General features: G+C 40.9%; 1 protein-coding gene and 1 pseudogene across 1 annotated transcript in view; one reads left to right on the top strand and one right to left on the bottom strand.

Annotated features, from left to right (window-relative positions):
* Positions 1–13,236, bottom strand: part of LOC137049971 (zinc finger protein 721-like) — a 51,198-nt gene that overhangs the window by 19,162 nt on the left and 18,800 nt on the right. The window contains exons 5-7 of the mRNA XM_067428720.1: positions 4,033–5,128; positions 2,102–2,247; positions 1,782–1,859 (exon numbers count right to left, since the gene is read on the bottom strand). Of these exons, the coding sequence (XP_067284821.1) occupies positions 1,782–1,859; positions 2,102–2,247; positions 4,033–5,128 (1,320 nt within the window). The remainder of the gene's footprint in view (positions 1–1,781; positions 1,860–2,101; positions 2,248–4,032; positions 5,129–13,236) is intronic.
* LOC137049903 (uncharacterized) lies at positions 6,020–12,064 on the top strand (annotated as a pseudogene).

Below are 13,236 nucleotides of genomic sequence, written 5' to 3'. Positions count from 1 at the left end.
ATGCAGGTCAATGGTAGCCAAGCTAAACCTGTTTGGAGAAATCTTGAATGAAGAATGCAGCAACAGGTAAGGTGAGGTGACCATCAGAGAAGCCACAATAAGATCAAAGGGCAGGAGGGAGAAAGAGATAGATGACCTGGTGGCAAGCAGAAGGCAGCTCCACAAGCATTGGAGGAAGGCAGAGGAGTCTGAGACGGAGGGCCTAAAAGTTCTCTGGGATAAGATCAAAAGATGCCTTGCTAACCTCCTAACGCATCAGAAGACTGAGAAGAAGGAAGAACATTTCAGCATGCACGCAGGCTCTCTGAAGAGAAGACAAGTAGAACCCTGGACATCTCAAAAAAAGAACTGCAGTAGCACATCCACACTCAGTACAGTGACCCAGCAAGGAACAACCCCCTAGGCCATCTGAGTGGCAGAGGGCAGTGGCAGTCTCTATTCCCAAAGAACTAAACGCTAAAACCATCGAGCAGTTCCCTTGCTGTGTAGAGCATGCTTCCATGATTTGGGAACAGATCTAGAACACTAAGAGGTAGAAGAAAGATCTGCATGTCATATGGCTAGACCTAGCCAATGCTTATGGGTTAGTGCCACACCTTCTCATTGCCTTCGCTCTACTTCCAGGACATGTACATGTGCTTTGAATTGAAGAAAGTCACCACTGGCTGGCAAAAACTGGAAGAAGGAATTGCAATGGGATGCTCCATTTGCCCCATTCTCTTCGTGGCAGCGTTTGAGACAATTCTAATCGGGGCAAGGCAGGTGGTGGGTGGGGTCCGGCTGCCAGCAGGCCAGAAGCTCCCGCCCCTAAGGAGCTATATGAACGACATAACCTGCCTTTTAGAACTGCCCCATGCACATCCAGGCTGCTTAAAAGGCTGGATGAGCTGATTAATTAGAAGAGGATGAAGTTCAAGCCACAGAAGTCAAGGAGCCTCTGATTGCGAAAGGGCGGGAAAGACATCTGCCACATCGTGGATCAGCCCATCCGAAGCCTGGGAAGACTTTATACATTTGATCTCTCAGACAAGGATATCGGGGAAAAAAATCATCCTTCGGCAGTTGTCAGAAGGCCTGTCCAAGATCAACGCAAGCCAGCTACCTGGAAAGTACAAGGTGTGGTGTTATCACTTCACCCTGTACCCAAGGGTGATCTGGCCTCTGAAGCAGTGTGAAATCACCTCATCAGCTGTAAGTAGGATAGAGGTAAAAGCCAACTTAATTTGCAAATGGCTCGGCCTACCAAGGTGCTTCTCAGCTGTTGGCCTGAATGGATGGAACTCACTCCAGCTACCCCTGAAATCCATCACCCTGGGCTACAGGCAGGTGAAGGTAAGGTTGGTGATGAAATTGAGAGAGGACAGTGGCTGATGCAGATGCCAGAGTAGAGACTGGAAGGAAATGGAGGGCTAAGGAGGAAGTGCAGAAAGTGATAAGAAGACTGAAACATCAAGTCGTGGCCATGGTCCAGACAGGTCTTGGATGAAGCAAGCCCTATGTTCTAAGGCAAGCAGGAAGGAGAGGAAGGACCTTGTTGATGCAGAGGTCACCAGGATTGAACAGGAGGATCTCAGAGTGAGGTCTGTGGCACAGGAGCAGCAATGGCGGTGGACAACTTGGGAGGGCGTTGCAAGTCGAGCAATCAGCTGGGGAGGTATACAGGGCGGTACACTGGGCTCTTAGCTTTGGGCGTACAGGTGAGTATACAGGGCGGTACACTAGGCTCTTAGCTTTGGGCGCATTTACACAGCGGACTTCCAGCCTTCCTCACTAGGACAGACTTCTAAGGAATACGTTGACGATGACTTCCCACACGTAGTAGAACAGTCCCACGATGATGCAGAGCCCATGGCTCAGTCCTGAAAGCACTCAACAGATATATGATCATACACAGAGACAGCACATAAGCTCCTTCTATGCAGCAGCCCATTCAGACTTCCCTTCTTCTGATACTCCACACAATATTCACAGCAAGCTCTCACTTCATGCAGTTGCCACGCCACCACCAGGGATCGCTGACAACATTGGCACAGCACAACACTACAATTCTTCAGGTGTACACACGTCAAAAAGACTCACCCACTGTCCTCCACACACTCACGGTGAGTTAGGGTCAGGATCACCACGTTGGGCCGGGAAATAGGTCCTGGATAGTGAAAAGGGTCGGTGCAGAGAATGATCATATGGAAATGTCGAGACCACGACCTTTCAGCACACTCCTTCCTCTTCTCAATACGTTTCCGGTAACTTCTCAGTGTAAACAATATCTTCAAGGTAATAATAATACATATCAACAGTTACTTCAAAAAGGAATGCTTCAAACACTTGTTTCTTTCTGAGTTTTTTTTTCAAAAACTCCATGTTTCTTTCAGCCTAATACTCTGTTTTGACTTCGCTCAGCCTCTAATATCCGCCTTAATTCGTCCCTCCAACCCACCGAGTGCTCCATCTCGCCCACTGCGTTTGCCGGAATAAACTTCACACTCCTCCACCCTCCTCTGCCTCGATTGCTGTTCTCCGGATGCCTTATTTATACGCCTCCTCTTCTCTGAATTGCCCAATTACCAATCGCCACATCCATTCACACACCTGTTCTCAATAATCCCCCATTTTGGTTGCCCGGAGTTACCGGAACTGGCTGCGTGTTTCACGGACAAAGTCGCTCTGTGACATTGCTCCAAAATCCAAATACTTGACACTTTGTTGCTATCAAGTGTTTAGTGACACATCGCACATCTCTAGGCCAGACCCTCAGTCACTCCTCAGAGAACAAAATAAACACTTTAGAAAACAATCAGTGGTTATCTTCAACAAAATCAAAACAGGAAAGAATCATAATAATATAGGAAGATAAATATTGATTAGGGCTTTGATTGTGAATTTAACTACGATATATATACAGGTATAGTGAAGCGGCAGTGGATTTCAGAATCCCCCTTTTAGGTCCAACACAGCCTGAGATCTTTCCTGTGCTTCTTACTGTGGGCCAGGTGGACTTAAACCCACCCGTTCCTAGACCCAGTAGAAACCAGGGAAACGGATCAAAAGGCAGCAAGACAGCCTTGGTCTCAGCCTCCATCTAAACCTCGGCAGCTGTCTCACTCTACTCTTTGTCCGACACCCCAACACTAAAAGCCCGCACGCTAGCACCAAGTGGCCCGGTCTCCCCAGCATCAACAAATGGAATCAAAAAAATCTTAACCTCAATCAAACTTTCGTACATAATAGTTTTCTTAAGAGCTTGGCTTAACACAGTAATTTTGTAATGGTCCACAATCTTCAGTGAATCATCTTTTCTGCAACAAACCGTTGTAGGGTTGGATGATCAATAAAGGACTGCAAATCAAACAAGGTCATGTTTAATAATGTTAGCCAGTCTACAGTCAGAACAATCCACTATATGGAAAACAAGATTGCTTTGTCACAAATTATATATTTCCTTCAATGTCTTTCTGATGGGTATTTTTTATCCCAGATGAGCCCCCAAATGTTAAAACCCCCCAAATTGGTCTAGGGGTACAGGGGTCAAACATTTTAAATTGACGTTAACAATTATATACATACAATTAATGTGCTGTTAAAAGAACGACAAGCCCAGTTAAGTATCATAAAACAAACGGATACATTTGAGTACATAAGGTAGTAAGTTAAAAAAAATATTAATGAAGAAAACAAAAATAGATTATAGATGTTATGAACAGTACTTACATAGATGTACAATACAACCAACAAGAGGAAGAAAGGACAAATAAAATAATAAAACCAAAGGAAGTCTAACTTTTAAATGCTACTCTCTCTGTTCCAAAACCCAAATATCCACAGTAATTCCTGTATGTCACGTGACATTCTTACCTCTTACCAGCTTCTCCCAGGCATAGTAACATACAGTTTAAACATTTAAAGAAATATGTTATGTTGAATAATATAACACTGTGAAACTTCTCCCCCACTGACGACAAATAAAATAGATCTTTCTTCATTGAATCCTCATGTGGCAATTAAGGTCTACTTTAAATCTGAATCTTTCCACACTAATCACATGTTGCTGGCTGCTCTCTAGTGTGAATTTTCATGTGGGTATTAATTGTTTTTTTATGTTTAAAACTTTTTCCACACTGTTGGCAGGTGTAAGGCTTCTCTCCGGTGTGAATTCTCATGTGGACCTTAAGGGTTTCATTCTGAGTGAAACTCTTTCCACAGTCTGGGCAGGTGTAACGGGTCTCTCCAGTGTGAATTCTCATGTGAACTCTAAGACTCCCTTTTTCCGTGAAACACTTTTCACACTGAGGGCATTTGAACGGCTTCTCTCCCGTGTGAACTCTCATGTGGTTTTTAAGCCGTTTATTTTCAGAGAACGTTTTTCCACACTGTGGGCAAGTGTAAGGAGTCTCTCCGGTGTGAATTCTCAGGTGAATTCTAAGACTCCCTTTTCCAGTGAAGGTCTTTCCACACTGAGGGCATTCAAATGGTTTCTCTCCGGTGTGAATTTTCATGTGGGCATTAAATATTGTTTTTTGTGTAAAACTCTTTCCACACTGTTGGCAGGTGTACGGCTTCTCTCCAGTGTGAATTCTCATGTGGACTTTAAGGGTGTCTCCTTGAGAGAAAGTCTTTCCACACTCTTGGCAGGAATAAGGTTTCTCTCCATTGTGAACTCTCATGTGGACTTTAAGGTTTCCTTTTTCAGTGAAACTCTTTTCACAATGAGGGCATGAAAACGGCTTCTCTCCAGTGTGAATCACCATGTGTTTTTTAAGGTTTCCATTTCCAGTGAAAGTCTTTCCACACAGTTGGCAGATGTAGGGGGTGTCGCCAGTGTGACTTATCATGTGTTTTTGAAGATTTCCCTTTGCAGTGAAGCTCTTTCCACATTGTGGGCAGGTGTACGGCTTCTCTCCAGTGTGAATTCTCAAGTGGACTTTAAGGTCTCCATGTTGATTGAAACTCTTGTCACACTGAGGGCAGGTGAAAGTTCTAGATCCTGTCTTCCGAGCTCTTTTTCGTGTAGACGTCTTTTTAGTCTGTGAGCAACTAACAGACATTTCTTCAGTTATGGAATCATTTTCATAGAGATCTTCCGCTTCATTTTCATCCAATTTTTGACTCTCCTCTTTCAGTGGCATCAGGCCTAAGACAAATACAAGAGACAAATACAAGTGAACAGAGACAAATACAAATTAACCCAATGTTTAATGGTGCAACACGACAGACACATTTAACAGCATTTAGACATATTCCCCCAACTCATTATGCAGGTCCCTCAACACCCTCATCAAATAAAATGTAGTCTAATTGTTTACCCTGAATAGTAATGTTGATTATTAAAAGGAACTGCCTGAAGAGCTCAGAGACAAGGTTACTAAAAAAATATGCTGCAGTTAAGGTTCCTAAGAGCACAGTGGCCTCCATAATCCTTAAATGGAAGATGTTTGGGACAACCAGAACCCTTCCTAGAGCTGGCCATCCGGCCAAACTGAGCTATTGGGGGAGAAGAGCCTTGGTGAGAGAGGTAAAGAAGAACCCAAAGATCACTGTGGCTGAGCTCCAAAGGTGAGAAAAAAGATTATCTGGTCTGATGACACCAAGATATAACTTTTTGGCCTTAATTCTAAGCGGTACGTGTGGAGAAAAATATCCCCTATCCAATACAGTCCCGACAATGAAGCATGGTGATGGCAGCATTGTGGTGTTTTTCAGCTGCAGGGAAAGGATGACTGGTTGCAATCGAGAGAAAGATGAATGCGGCCAAGTAGAGGGATATCCTGGACGAAAACCTTCTCCTGTGTGCTCATGACCTCAGACTGGGCCGAAGGTTCACCTTCCAACAAGACAATGACCCTAAGCACACAGCTAAAATAACTAAGGAGTGGCTTCACAACAACTCCGTGATTGTTCTTGAATGGCCCAGCCAGAGCCCTGACCGAAACCAAATTGAGCATCTCTGAAGAGACCTGAAAATGGCTGTCCACCAACGTTTCCCATCCAACCTGACAGAACTGGAGAGGATCTGAAAGGTGGAATGGCAGAGGATCCTCAAATCCAGGTGTGAAAAACTTGTTGCATCTTTCCCAAAAAGACTCATGGCTGTATTGGATCGAAAGGAAAATTATTCAGACCCTTTGCTACTAAATACTTAGCAAAGGGTCTGAATACTTAGGACCATGTGATATTTCAGTTTTTCTTTTTTTAATAAATCTGCAAAAATGTCAACAATTCTGTGTTTATCTGTCAATATGGGGTGCTGTTTGTACATTAATGAGAAAAAAAATGAACTTACAGTAAATGGCTGAATATAACAAAGTGTGAAAAATTTAAGGGGGTCTGAATACTTTCCGTACCCACTGTATAACACTGGCCTAGTGGACTAGTTTTAATGCTGCAGTGTAAGCTCACTGGAAAAGCGTAGGTGTGTGCAACACTCCCTTTGTGCAGCAAGCAGCTATTTTGGCAGATGAATATGCTTTGAGTCATAAAACTATGCTTGTCAGACATGAGTCAGGACTTTTGTTAGACAATTTGATCCTAAAGTACAAACTTGATTCCAAAAAAGTTGGGACACTGTACAAATTGTGAATAAAAACTGAATGCAATGATTTGGGAGTTTCAAATTTCAATATTTTATTAAGAATACAACATAGATGACAAATTTATAATTTTAAGGGAAAAATAAGTTGATTTTAAATTTCATGGCAACAACACATCTCAGAAAATTTGGGACAAGGCCCGTTTACCACTATGTGGCATTCCCTCTTCTTTTAAGTCTGCATACGTCTGGGGACTGAGGAGACAAGGTGCAAAGTTTAGGAATAAGAATTTTATCCCATTCTTGTCTAACACAGGCTTATAGTTGCTCAACTGTCTTAGGTCTTCTTTGTCGCATCTTCATCTTTATGATGCGCCAAATGTTTTCTATGGGTGAAAGATCTGGACCTCAGGCTGACCATTTCAGTCTTTCAATCATCAGGGTTCGTACACCTTTTCAAAGGTCAAATTCAAGCACTTTTCAAGCACTTTCAAGGTACATTTTAAAGATTTTTCCAGCACCTAACACCGCTGTAAATTACAAACCAATACATTGTCAGAATTATAATTTAGTGTTTTCATCACATTAAAAAGATATAATACTATAAACAGCCAAAATTGTGTTTTGTAAAGCAGAAGGATCAGATATTTAACCAAATCACGTGAAGTTGTATTTCTTTTAAATGCATCACTGTCTAAGTAGACTTTGCTTACTATCTAACCTGCCTTTGGGGTAAATGTAAAAACAATTACCCTAAACAAAATCACTCGACGGGTTCACTTAACTTTCACTTCATTTATTGAAAATTTAAAAACTGCAAACATTCGTCTTTGAGTTAGACAGTCAATCAGATTCAGCTCATTGACCTTTTCTATTTTTAATTTATTTATTTTTTGTGTGTATGTCTATTAAAAGTCTAGGCAATTCAAATATTTCTTCTGAAGAGATCACTTTATATGATAAGGCTTAAGCTTTTTTTTTCATAAACATTGATCAATTACCAGTACAATTATCTCACAAATATGCTTACAGTGCGTGTTCTACAATGGGGTAATTGTGTTGCAGTAGCTTACATACAGCACAAGAAAGATTGGCTTCAAACGGTAAAAAGAAGAGAAAACAGTAATAAAATAAGAACAAATAAGCAAAAACAATAGCACAAATAAATCAGGTAGGCCTAGGTCTAACTGTATTCAGGTGAGAAACTGAATTTAAAAAAATATTTAATTATTATTTATTTTGATAATTAATTATTATTTATTAAAGTTATCAAATTTAAAATAACAGTGGATTTTCATTGTAAAAATTAAATACATAATAATCTGTTAAAAGTTACACAAGTTAATCAGTAAAGAGCAGCAAGTCATCTTTTGTCTTTTAGTAGTTTGAATAACTGCTGCCCCTTTAAGACCTGACGCAAGTGTGGAATCAAAACACTGTTCCTGTTACTCATTCTTCTGAACTGTTTACGACGGTATTTACGTCAATACACACCCAGATGAACATTGTAACATTTTTGTGTGTATTTGACCATTAATAAGCTGGGAAAAGGAGCTATTTTTTATTTTATTTACTTGTATGTCAGAGGTCGGCTTATAACGGTATGTGCGCACTTCAGATATGAGTGCGAAATCTGCGGAAATTTGTAGAATTATGTGCAATCCTGTGCGAAATTCAGATCGATTACACACTAACACACTGTCATAAAGAAAAATCCAGCAGGACGCGTCGGCACGTTAGTGTTCAGAGGGTTAAACCTGTCGGCTGGGGGTGGAGAGGAGAGCAACAGGTGTAAAGAGGAGACGTATCGTTTCGGATATTTCATTATCGATGCATATCAAAAATATCAATATTTCTGACAGCACTAAGTTACTTGTATGATCATCTGACACTATTTTTATGCACTGAGCTAACGTTTGTAGGTTTTAATTTGCGGATTTGTGGCTACGTTCACTGCCTATTCCACAAATGAACATGCCATAACGGACATGCTAATCTTACATTATCACATTATATACATATAAGTAGCTACTCCGTCACTTATGCGAATTCCTAGCTAGCAGTTAATAGCGCAAGGTAAACAAATAGGCGCTAATGTGTAGGCTAAAGTAAACTACTTTAGTTAGCTTACTTAAAAGTCTATGACTTAGCCTACCTTTCATGTGACTCGAACGAGCAGACTCGCCCATAGTGAAAAGCTGCAAGTGTTTTTGCAGACTTTACAAGAGGCACTTCGTGGGGTTTGAGTCCATTTGATCCAAAATTCGTATTTAGCATCTTTCAGCCAGCGTTCATTGAAACGGAAACATGGGGGCGGAGTCACACATGGAAATAGACAGGCAGATCGCGAGCACAGCAGGTTTCATTTTACGCTCTCCAACATTTTATTTCTACATTTAATAAATAAACTATTTAGTCAGATAGGTATTTATTTCAAGCATTTTTAAGCATTTTATACAAAATTCAAGCACTTTTCAAACCTTGAAAACACAACATCAAAATTCAAGCACTTTCAAGGATTTCAAGCACCCGTACGAACCCTGAATCATCCTTCTTCTACGCAGCCATGATGTTGTAATTGATGCAGTATGTGGTCTGGCATTGTCATGTTGGAAAATGCAAGGTCTTTCCCTGAAAGACACAATGGCCCTCATTTATCAATCCTGCGTAGAAACGCGCGTATATGTGGGCGTAAGAATATGCTTACACTCCTCTCACCGCCTGATTTATAAAGCTGTGCGCACCTCTGCAATCCAGGTGTACGCAATACTTGCCCTTGATAAATGCCGCGGCTGAAAAAGATTGTCATTAGAATAACACGCCCCTATATATTCAAGTCTCCGCCTCCCCCACGCCCTCATTTTACACCATGGACACACGGAAGACGGCAAAGAAGCGAAACTTCTCCGACGTGGAGATCGGGCGCGTCTCAATCATCTCACTAGTCCACTAGTCAGGGCACTGATTAGGACATAAGTCAATGGGCTGACTCCCTGATCAGTGCCCTGACTACTGAACTAGTGAGACGATCGAGACGCGCCCATCGAGACCATCACCAGGGAAGTGGAAAAAAGCGAAATTGATTTATTTGGGAGTTTAAAGAGTGGGATTAAAGGCACCCACAAAAACAAAATGTGGACCTAAATTAAGAGTAGGCCTACTGTTAATAGTGTGGGGGTTCAGAAACACACTCCAGCAGTTTAAATAGCTGTTTGGATGAGAAATTATCACAATGCATTATTTTACAGAACGTGTTTTGAAACAATTAGCATTTAAATCGTATCACGGCACATGTAGGCTATTGGGGTGTACGACAGTGATGATGATGTGATGTGGAGTAGCCTACCATTTATTCACATTAAAGGGTTAGTTCACCCAAAAGTGAAATTTCTTTCATTAATGACTCCCCCTAATGTCGTTCCACACCCGTAAGACCTCTGTTCATCTTCAGGACACAGTTTAAGATGTTTTAGATTTAGTCCGAGGCCTTTCTGTCCTTTGAATGTAAGTGTATGCCCACTTGCTATCCACGTCCAGAAGGTAATGAAAACATCATCAAAGTAGTCCATATGTGACAACAGTTGTTTAAATAGTCTTTTTTGAAGTGTCTACCATTTTGGTCCAAAAATAACAATAAATACGACTTTATTCAGCATTGTCCTCTCTTGAAAACGTTTGTTTTCAAACGTTAAATAAAGAATCAAACCGTCGCGAATATTTCAATCCAGAATAAATCTGAAAATGTCCATACCACAATGAAGTCCTGGTACTAGAGCAAAAATGTAATGTGGAACGAACATGATCACTTGCACACACATATGCTCGCGCACACAAACACACACACAAGCGTGACTCCAATTGAAAGCATTTTTTTTTTTTAAGTTGACAAATGAGAAGGAAGACACTGAAGCAGATGACTCTGACTGCAATCCTCCTGAAGAAAATACAGGTTTGGAAGAGGAGTACCAGGAATCGGATGAGGAAAATAAGGAGGCAGATGCAGACCAAACCTTTGAATCTAAAAATGGAAAAATATCCTGGACTACTTCTCCACCTCCACAGGGACCAGGGAGAGCTTCATCTTCACAAGTGATAAAGCTGAGACCTGGACCAACAAGGTTTGGAATTTCTTGCGTAAATGACAAAGTGTACATTTTTCCATCAACAATCCTAATTATCTTGGTGGAAATGACAAACTTTTTGCAGCCCTGTCCAGTTTGTGGGAGGCTAAGACTGGACGGGCAAATTTTCTGGGCTGTCATGTCACCAAGAAGATTTAGCAGATTGTCTCAAATCATTCGATTTGATGACAGGGCCACTAGACCTGCTCGGCACGAAAGTGACAAACTGGCACCCATTCGTGATGTGTGGAATTTAAGGGGCGAGCGTCTCTATCTAATGTGCAACCCTGGCTTGAACATTACAGCGGATGAGTGCCTGGTGCCATTACGAGGTCGCTGCCCTTTCAAGCAGTACATCCCCAGCAAGCCAGCAAAATATGGGATAAAAAAATCTGGGCAGCATGTGACGCCAGGGCAAGTTACACATGGCACATGCAAGTGTAGAAAGCCAAGAGATGGGCAGCCAGAAAGACATCAGGGCATGCGTGTGGTCCTGGATTTGACCACTGGTCTCCAGGGACACACAGTAACATGTGATAATTTCTTCCCTTCATATGCTCTTGGCCAGGAGCTCCTGAGAAGAAAGTTGACAATGGTCGGTACTATTAGGAAAAACAAGCCTGAACTCCCACCTGCCCTTACAACAAGAGACCGAGTTTGTTTTGTCTCTATCTCTGCCTTCACAGAGACACACAGTCTTGTGTCATACTGCCCCAAAAGGGGTAAAAATGTGCTGCTGACGTAAGTGACAGGGAGGACAAGAAGCCTGATGTCATCCTAGATTATAACCGCTGCAGAGGTGGTGTAATTCATAAATGAATTTGTGGTTTGTAGGGAGGTAAATCCATCGTGGGAAAGAGGGAAGAATTACAAAAGGAGGCTCTTTCTAGAAGAGCTGGGGAAAGCTCTGGTGTCCCCTCACATGGAGCGACGAAAAAGCCAGCCTCATGCACCAGCCTCTGTAGCAGTCCTGAAGAGAAAGCAAGATTCTTCCAACGCTCCTTCCACTGAACCCCCATCCTCCAAAAGAATAAGATGTCCGGTTTGTCCATGCGCCAAGGACTCAAAAACGGATAGGCAGTGCGCAAACTGTGAAAAAGCCATCTGTGCTGCGCAAACCGTATACTTGTGCCAGATGTTCGTGGACCGATGTTTGTTCATTCACAACATTCTAGACTGTGTGTAATTTTTTTTTGTTGTAGCTTGTTATTGCTTTTATGTTCAGTGTTCAGAATTTGATTGTCAAAAAAATTATATTGTTATTCTGTGTTCATTCTTTTGATTCACAATTGGTTCATTAAAATAATGTTAGAGGCCCAGTTATGGCTGGTCCTTTTTTTTTTTTTTGTGTTTTGTTTGCAGGTGTGCTGCTGAGTGGGGGGTGTGGCTGTTCCACCTGAAGCTCATTGGAGGCGCATAAGAACGACTGATGTAGGATTGGAGAGGGGAACGTCGGGGTGTCTGCGCTTGGCTGCCGTTTTGTTATTTCATTTGTTCTTATGTTGATTATTTAAATAAATTATTCTTTTTTTTACGACTTCGCTGGTCCATGTTGCCTCCCGTTCATGTCGCAATTGTGAGCTGGTTGTGACAATAAATAATATACAACTAAAATCTGATTCTAAGTCTTGTCCTTTAGGTGTTTCTTATGTGGCGATAAACAGACAATTTAAAAAATCTAAAAACTAACAAAATTCTACTATTTGAAAGAAGATTTATTTGTAATGTCTTGAATAATGTCAATACATATATTAATTCACAAAATGTATCACAAAGTTATGATATGAGCAGTTGGCCACATCAAGTAAAATGAATGGATCTCTATTGCCATCTGCTGGGTCTCTATGGACAAAACAAATTATTTCTTAAATTGTAATTCCTTCAGGTTCATCTTTGACCAACAGATGGCAAAATTGTACACCTAACACCAATATCAATATCCAGAAACAAATTATATTTAATTTAGATCATCATTTAAGTATTTTTTTCATAAAAAACAAATATTTTACACGCAAGCTAATGGTATAGTTGAGGAATAGTGGGGTAAATAGGTTCAAAAGTAATTTGTATATCCAAAAACACAGCATTACTGCATAGATGAGTAGTAAACAAAAAATAATAATATATTTTTAAAAAAGTTTTTTTTTTTCAATCACTGTATATCATATAGACCCCAAATGCAGGAAACTAAGGACATATGAGGGTTAAACATCAATATAATAAACGCAGCACTCATCTTTCAGATCGGACGAAGCCAAGAAACACCAGGGTCCAGTCTTCAAAAAGCATCCCCGTTTTTAATTCAAAACAATGAAAAAATAGCGGGAAAACTAAAAAGCTTTTTTGGTTTGCATGAGTGCTTTGAGTTATAGTAATTAATCATGTCCATTTTCAATTAAATATTGAGTATTCTGACAATCCTAAGAGGTTAAATCATTTTTCAGAAACAGGATGAGTCCAAATTAATATTTGATCTGAATATATCATCTTCACTTTAATAAAATATGACAAACACAACCCTCTTTTAGTTAAATGTCAGTTTACAATACCAATAATAGCCATTATAAAAGATAAGGAAAAGGAAAAGGAAGC

This window comes from Pseudorasbora parva, chromosome 20 (genome assembly GCF_024679245.1).
Source record: "Pseudorasbora parva isolate DD20220531a chromosome 20, ASM2467924v1, whole genome shotgun sequence".
In the NCBI taxonomy this organism is placed as follows: Eukaryota; Metazoa; Chordata; class Actinopteri; order Cypriniformes; family Gobionidae; genus Pseudorasbora; species Pseudorasbora parva.
Note: the sequence above shows the minus strand (reverse complement) of the source record. Positions and strands in the feature narration are given on the sequence as shown.